This window comes from Hemibagrus wyckioides, linkage group LG24 (genome assembly GCF_019097595.1).
Source record: "Hemibagrus wyckioides isolate EC202008001 linkage group LG24, SWU_Hwy_1.0, whole genome shotgun sequence".
NCBI lineage: Eukaryota > Metazoa > Chordata > Actinopteri > Siluriformes > Bagridae > Hemibagrus > Hemibagrus wyckioides.
In genome coordinates, this window is record NC_080733.1 from 19,641,974 (window position 1) to 19,649,955 (window position 7,982).

A 7,982-nucleotide genomic window follows, 5' to 3' on the forward strand; every position below is an offset into this window, starting at 1 on the left:
TATTTCTGTATATTTCTGTTAAATATTATGTTTTATGATTTATTACTTAATTAGAGTTCATTAACATGAATATGGTTACTTGACATATATACACTGAACAGCCATAACATTATGACCACCTCCCTAATATAGTGTTGGTTTCCCTTTTGCTGCCAAAACAGCCCTGACCCATCGAGGCATGATGGATCCACTAGATCCCTGAAGGTGTGCTGTAGGATCTGGTACCAAGATGTTAGCAGCAGATCCTTTAAGTCCTGTAAGTTGTGAGGTGGAGCCTCCATGGATCAGACTTGTTTGTCCAGAACATCACACAGATGTTGGATTGGATTGAGATCTGGGGAATTTGGAGGCGGAGTCAACACCTCAAACTGGTTGTTGTGGTCCAGTTTCTGAACCATTTCTGCTTTGTGGCACAGTGCATTATCCTGCTGAAAGAGACCACAGCCATCAGGGAATACCGTTTCCATGAAAGGGTGTAGATGGTCTGTAACAATGCTTAGGTAGGTGGTACGTGTCAAAGGAACATCAGGACCCAAGGTTTCCCAGCAGAACACTGACCAGGGCAGGACACTGCCTCCACCGACTCGCCTTCTTCCCATAATGCATCCTGGTGCCATGTGTTCCCCAGGTAAGAGACGCACACGCACCCGGCCATCCACATGATGTAAATGTGTAGTTTTGGAGATGCTCTGATCCAGTGGTCTAGCCATCACAGTTCAGCCCTTTTGGTCAAACTCACTCAAATCCTTACACTTGTCCATTTTTCCTGCTTCTAACATCAACTCTGAGGACAAAATGTTGACTTGCTGCCTAATATATCCCACCCACTAACAGGTGCCATGATGAGGAGATACTCAGTCTTATTCACTTCACCTGGTCAGTGGTCATAATGTTATGGCTGATCCGTGTATAGATCACGTGTTACAATGAGCTAATAGAACATGTCTGAAACACGCTGAAAAGAAGGTAGAAATACATGAGTGTGTCCAGCAGGTGTCGCACTTCTACAATTCATTGCTGCAATTCATTAAAGGTGTCATTAATGTTTAAAAAAAAAAGAACTTTAATGACGTCACTGGTGCAATTTATGTTCTGCTTAATTTATGTTCATGTTAGTGTTCATGGGATTTTAAAAATACAGGAAGACAGGAAAGAGATTGAATTGAGTTTTTATTTATCATTGTTAGTGGAAGCATTATTTCCTGACAGAAGGTAAGAACAGAAACATTCCATTATTTTTATTTCAGGCTTTAAATCAGTCAGCAGTTTAACACCAGCCCTTAATGTCTTAATAAATACATCAACAACAACAACAACAACAACAACAACAACACACTTACAGACTGACAGTGTCAGGTTTAACACACACACACACACACACAACCACAGCTGTTATCCACAAGATGATGATTCATGATTCTGAGCTGTATTATATTATATTTTATTTAATTTAGTGTGCAGCTCCTAAAGTCCTAAACTGAACACCTCAGAACACAGAGTCTCTCATTAACACCAGACTACACACCTTAACAATATAGCTCACATTTACACACACACACACACACACACACACACACACACACACACACACACCCAGATCACGACTACATACTCTACATGACTCAGTGTTCATAAACATGTTATTGCTCCATAATTAAGAAGAGGATCATTTCATCCTCCAGAGATTAGAGTTTCTGTGAGATTTACTGTGAGATTCTCCAATAGAATTAAACTTAACCAGCTCATATATTTCACTTCACCCTGAAACCCTGGCTGTTATAAACATTCTCCTGATCTTCAGCACAGTTTAAAGCAGGAGTGTGAGTGTGAGGGAACATCATCATCACTCTGTAGGATTCAGGTCGATTTATTCGGATTCATCATGACGGAGTTTGTGCTGTTGATACGGTCGCTCAGACAGTGGCTCCGCCTCTGGCCCCGCCCACAGTGCACATTATTAATTCATATGTAAACTGTTTTCACAGTGATACTGATTTTATCGTGTTACCAGGAAAAGATTTCAGAGTCGTGACTGGCGGAGAGACTGTTTGCTAGCGATATGGCATGTAACGTATAAGCAGCTAATGGAATGTACCAAGTGAGATGATAAATATTACCCTCGATACAAACTAAGTTTCAGACCTGACTGGAGAAGAGCTCGTCCCCTCAGTGCAGATAAACTGACCCCATGTTCAGGAGGTTATACAGACAGGATGTTCTTCTGAGCCGTTGTTAGCTGCCTTGGGGATTCTCCTCATTTCATTCACTCTTGTTAGTTTGCTGGTTATAATATCACATTGAGCAAGCTCTGACATCATCGAGAAGTGTGACGGGTCTGTCAGAAGATTTACAGCAGAACACCAGCTTCAGGTATATGTGTGTGTGTGTGTGTGTGTGTGTGTGTTCATGAGGTTGCTGGACTCATGATTAAACTTCTGTTTGGATCTCTGACCATAAATACATACAGTCACTCAGAACTCTTACAGCCATCACACTGCTGATCTCTGGGTTCGAACACAAACATGATTTTAAAACACACCGATCCTGGTCCTGATTCTGTTCTTAGTCCTGGTCTTGATCCTGATACTAATCCTGTTCTTAGTCCTGTTACTGATTCTGAGCCTGGTCCTGATCCTAGTCCTGTTCCTGATCTGCCTGTTCTCTTCATGCTCATAGCAGCAGTGTGTCAGGTTTATAGCCCTCTGCTGGCTGAAAAGGGAATTGCAATGAAAACATTAAGAAGCCCTTCAGTTGAAAAAATTCATCCCTGTTCAATTTCCTGTGGAAGAAATGGGTGGAGTTAAGCAGCTCTGCTTTGGAAGGGGGAGGAGCTCATTTCTGGGCCAGAAAATAAGAAGTGAAGCCTGAGATCTGTTGCATGTTGCTGTTGTAAATCACAGTTTTCTACAGTTTATGTGAAACACTGCACTAGGACGAAATGAACGATAAACAATAAACGATAAAATCTAAACCCCGGGGTATTTTTGGGGGACGCTCTGGACGGAAACTTCATGATAGAAATGGAAGCTATCTACTGTTTAATTCTTCACTACATAGAGGATAAAAATAAAAGGAAATAAAACTGAAGACATTACAGCCACACTGTGGAACATCTCTCTTAAAAATCATTCAACAGAAGAGTCGAAGTTCACAGTGTTACAGTGTGGAAGCAGGAGTGTGTGTGTGTGTGTGTGTGTGTTATATCTTGCTGTTTTCCAGGTGAGTGTCGATGTGTGTGATCAGAGCATCATCAGGGAAGCCTGTGGGGAAGGACAGCTGACAGAGAGGACAACTCCGAGTCTCGCTCTCCTCCTCATCCATCCACAACTGGGGGACAGAGAAAAGGAGAGAACGAAAGATCACATGAAAGTCAGGAAGAAACAAGAAGTGGGGAAAAGAATAGAGGCATCATGTGGGTTAAAGAAATAATAATAAGAAGAAGGAGAAGAATGTAGAATAAAGAAAAAAAGAGGAGTACAAAAGGAAGAGCAAATGAGATGAAAAGAGAAAGAAAAAGAAAAATAAGAGAAAGAAAGAAAGATTGATCTATTAATTAGTATATAGACTAATAAACTAATATATAAATAAATTTTATATATTATTATCCACTTAATTTATTAAAATCACATACATTTATTTTGTTTACAAAAATCAAAATTTATTTTTTCCCGCAGCTTTAAACTTTCTCCATGAACTAAAAGCTTCTCTTATTTTGATGAATTTATTCTGTAACGTTTCACTCACTCTGATTGAAGGCCAGGACTGAGCATGCTCACTGCGGGGGTGCGAGTGAGGGGACGTCATTATCCTAAGCCCCACCCACTCATCGTCTTCATCCTCTGATGAGTGAGGGGGCGTGGTCAGTGGAGCAGGGGTGGAGTCAGGCAGCGGAAAGCTGAGCTCCAGAGCGCCGTGGGCGGAGGATGGGCGGAGCCCAGTGGATATCGGCCTGAGGTGGGTGTGGCACGTGGTTCTGCGCTTTGGGAGAGTGGAAACGGGATGGTGGACGGCGTGAGGAGAGACGGAGGGGTCGGCCATGTCTGAGTAACTACGGCGACCCTGGAAGTGTGACCTAATCGGGTGAGGGCATGGAGGGGCGGGGTCGGAGGGAGGGGAGGTGGGGCCATGCCTCAGTACTGCAGGATGGAAAAAGATGTCAGAGTTTATTTACATGATCAGCATCACATTTCTCTAATAAGCAGCATGTCCACATTTCATCTTAAAACTTTTTTATTCCAAATCCTAGGGTTTGTTTCTTATAAGAACAGAACAGAACTTTATCCTGGATGTGTTCTGATCACTGCTGGACTTCATGGTTCTGTTTGTTTAGGTCGGTTCTCCAAGAAACTCTGGACTCAGGTGTGTTTATATTGCGATGATGTGACACACAGGTAAACGTCTCTTCTGATGGTGACTGTGTTTACACTACAACTGATATATATGTATCACACTGATGGGGCAAATTCTTATACAGCTTTTTAATAAAAGGTGACAAAGTAAATATTACTGATGTTGATGTAGATTTCGCTGCAGTATTACCGGGACTGTTCTGATCCAGAGAGCTGCGCTTCTGTCTCAGGATTCGGTTCTGTTCAGCAATGAGGCTGCGGATTCCACTCAGTTCCTCCACCAGCTCTGTGTAGGCCAGCGCCAGGTTCACCCTGTACCCCACACACACACACACACACACACACACACACACTTCTTACTGTAAGAAACCTTAACCCTATCATCGATTACATGTCTTAGTGTGCTGTACCCTGTGGATGAGCTGCTGCTATGGAAACGATAAGGTATCAGAGCGCAGTGTATTAATATAAACCTGTGCTGTGGTCAGAGCTGCTGTTAGAGAGCATTAATCAACACCTGAGCAGAAGTAAGGGAATGAAATGACCCTAAAGGTCAGCAGTCAGAGTTACTCACTGTTCATCTCCTGCCTTTTTAATCCACTCCACACTGCAGTGTTCACACTCCACATCCAGCTCCTGCAAAAACAACAAACAAACAAGAAAACTGTTTCTCTTAACATGATGTGTGTGTGTGTGTGTGTGTGTGTGTGTGTTTACCTGTCGTTCTTTTTCCTGTCTGATTTCTTCCTGTAGACGCTGCAGCTCCGCCTTAAGTTCTGCCTCCCGCTGACACGCCCCTCTAGCCTCATGCCACACCCCCTCAAGCTCCGCCTCCAGACGCTGGACCCTCAGGTCAGTGAGCGTGTCCAGACTGCGTGAGCTCTGCAGGCTTGGCCCGGGACACTCCAGCGCTGAAACACACACATTAGGAAGAAAAGCAGCTGTGTGTAAGAGTTTATCACCATCATCCTCACCATCATCATCCTCACCACCATCATCCTCACCACCATCATCCTCACCATCCTCCTCACCACCACCATCCTCACCATCATCATCCTCACCATCATCATCCTCACCATCCTCCTCACCACCATCCTCACCATCCTCCTCACCACCATCCTCACCACCATCATCCTCACCATCCTCCTCACCATCATCCTCACCACCATCCTCACCATCCTCCTCACCACCATCCTCACCATCCTCCTCACCACCATCCTCACCACCATCATCCTCACCATCATCATCCTCACCATCCTCCTCACCACCATCCTCACCATCATCATCCTCACCACCATCATCCTCACCATCCTCCTCACCATCATCCTCACCATCATCATCCTCACCATCCTCCTCACCATCCTCCTCACCATCATCATCCTCACCATCCTCCTCACCACCATCCTCCTCACCATCATCATCCTCACCATCATCATCCTCATCATCCTCCTCACCATCATCCTCACCATCCTCCTCACCACCATCATCCTCACCACCATCATCCTCACCATCCTCCTCACCATCATCATCCTCACCATCCTCCTCACCACCATCCTCACCACCATCATCCTCACCATCATCATCCTCACCATCCTCCTCACCACCATCCTCACCATCATCATCCTCACCATCCTCCTCACCACCATCCTCACCACCATCATCCTCACCATCATCATCCTCACCATCCTCCTCACCATCATCCTCACCATCATCATCCTCACCATCCTCCTCACCATTCTCCTCACCATCATCATCCTCACCATCCTCCTCACCACCATCCTCCTCACCACCATCATCCTCACCATCATCATCCTCCTCACCATCATCATCCTCACCATCCTCCTCCTCACCATCATCATCCTCACCATCCTCCTCACCATCATCATCCTCACCACCATCATCACCACCATCATCCTCACCATCATCATCCTCACCATCATCCTCACCATCATCATCCTCACCACCATCATCCTCACCACCATCATCCTCACCATCCTCCTCACCACCACCATCCTCACCATCATCATCCTCACCATCATCATCCTCACCATCCTCCTCACCACCATCCTCACCACCATCCTCACCATCCTCCTCACCACCATCCTCACCACCATCATCCTCACCATCATCATCCTCACCATCCTCCTCACCACCATCCTCACCATCATCATCCTCATCATCCTCCTCACCATCATCATCCTCACCATCATCATCCTCACCATCCTCCTCACCACCATCCTCCTCACCATCCTCCTCACCACCATCCTCACCACCATCATCCTCACCATCATCATCCTCACCATCCTCCTCACCATCATCCTCACCATCCTCCTCACCATCATCATCCTCACCATCATCATCCTCACCATCATCATCCTCACAATCCTCCTCACCATCATCATCCTCACCATCCTCCTCACCATCATCCTCCTCACCATCATCCTCCTCACCATCATCATGCTCACCAACATCCTCACCATCCTCCTCCTCACCATCATCCTCTTTACCATCTCCTTACCATCATCCTCCTCACCACCACCATCTCTTACCATCATCATCCTCGACATCATCATCTCACCATCCTCCTTTACTACCACCATCATCACTTATCCTTTCCTCACTTACCATCCTTTACCATCATCTTTACTATCTTCCTTTACTGCATCATCTCTTTACCACTTATCCTTTACTTATCCTCCTCACTACTATCTTTTACTGCATCCTCCTCACTCACTATCCTTTACCACCATCATCCTCACCACCATCATCCTCACCATCATCATCCTCACCTATCTCTCCTTACCACCATCCTCTTACCACCATCATCCTCACCATCATCATCCTTTACCATCCTCCTCACTACCATCCTCCTGCATCATCATCCTCACTACCATCATCCTCTTACCATCCTCCTCACCTATCATCCTCACCATCATCTTACTTATCCTCTTACCATCATCATCCTCACCATCCTCCTCACCTTACCATCATCTTTACCATCATCATCCTCATCATCCTCCTCACCATCATCTCTTACCATCCTCCTTTACTACCATCATCCCTCACTTACCATCATCTCTTACCTATCCTCCTCACCATCATTATCCTTACTGTCCTCTTCTTTACCACTTATCTCACCACCATATCCTCACGATCATTATCCTCCTGTTACCATCCTCCTCACTACTATCTCACCATCATCATCCTCACTATCTCTTCTTTACTACCATCCTCTTACCACCATTATCATCCTACGACATTATCATCTTACCATCCTCCTTTACCATCATTCTTACCATCATCATCCTCCACCTTATCTCCTTTACCATCCTCCTCTTACTTATCATTATCTCACCATCCTCCTCTACCACTTATCATCCTTTACGACATTATTCATTATCCTCACTATCCTCCTCTGCATCCTCTCACCATCATCATTCCTTTACTTCATCCTCCTCACCATTATTCCTTTACCATCATTCCTCACTTATCCTCCTTTACCATCATCTCCACCATCATCCTTTACTATCTCTTCCTTTACATCATCCTCCTTACTATCTCCTCACTATCTCCTCACCATCATCCTCTTTACCACCATCATCTCTTACCATCATCATTACTACCATCATCCTC

The 7,982-nt window shown here is 45.0% G+C and overlaps 1 protein-coding gene across 2 annotated transcripts in view; it reads right to left on the minus strand.

The window, feature by feature from the left end:
• Positions 1-1,212: 1,212 nt before the first annotated feature.
• Positions 1,213-7,982, minus strand: part of LOC131345509 (TANK-binding kinase 1-binding protein 1-like) — a 70,406-nt gene continuing 63,636 nt past the window's right edge. Inside the window, exons 6-10 of one of the 2 annotated variants that reach the window (XM_058378442.1) lie at positions 5,067-5,260; positions 4,924-4,985; positions 4,540-4,661; positions 3,745-4,136; positions 1,214-3,327 (exon numbers count right to left, since the gene is read on the minus strand). In XM_058378442.1, coding sequence (XP_058234425.1) covers positions 3,199-3,327; positions 3,745-4,136; positions 4,540-4,661; positions 4,924-4,985; positions 5,067-5,260 — 899 coding nt within the window. In that variant the 3' untranslated portion in view covers positions 1,214-3,198. Of the gene's footprint in view, positions 3,328-3,744; positions 4,137-4,539; positions 4,662-4,923; positions 5,261-7,982 lie in introns of both variants that reach the window. The other variant, XM_058378441.1, reaches the window with a different exon arrangement.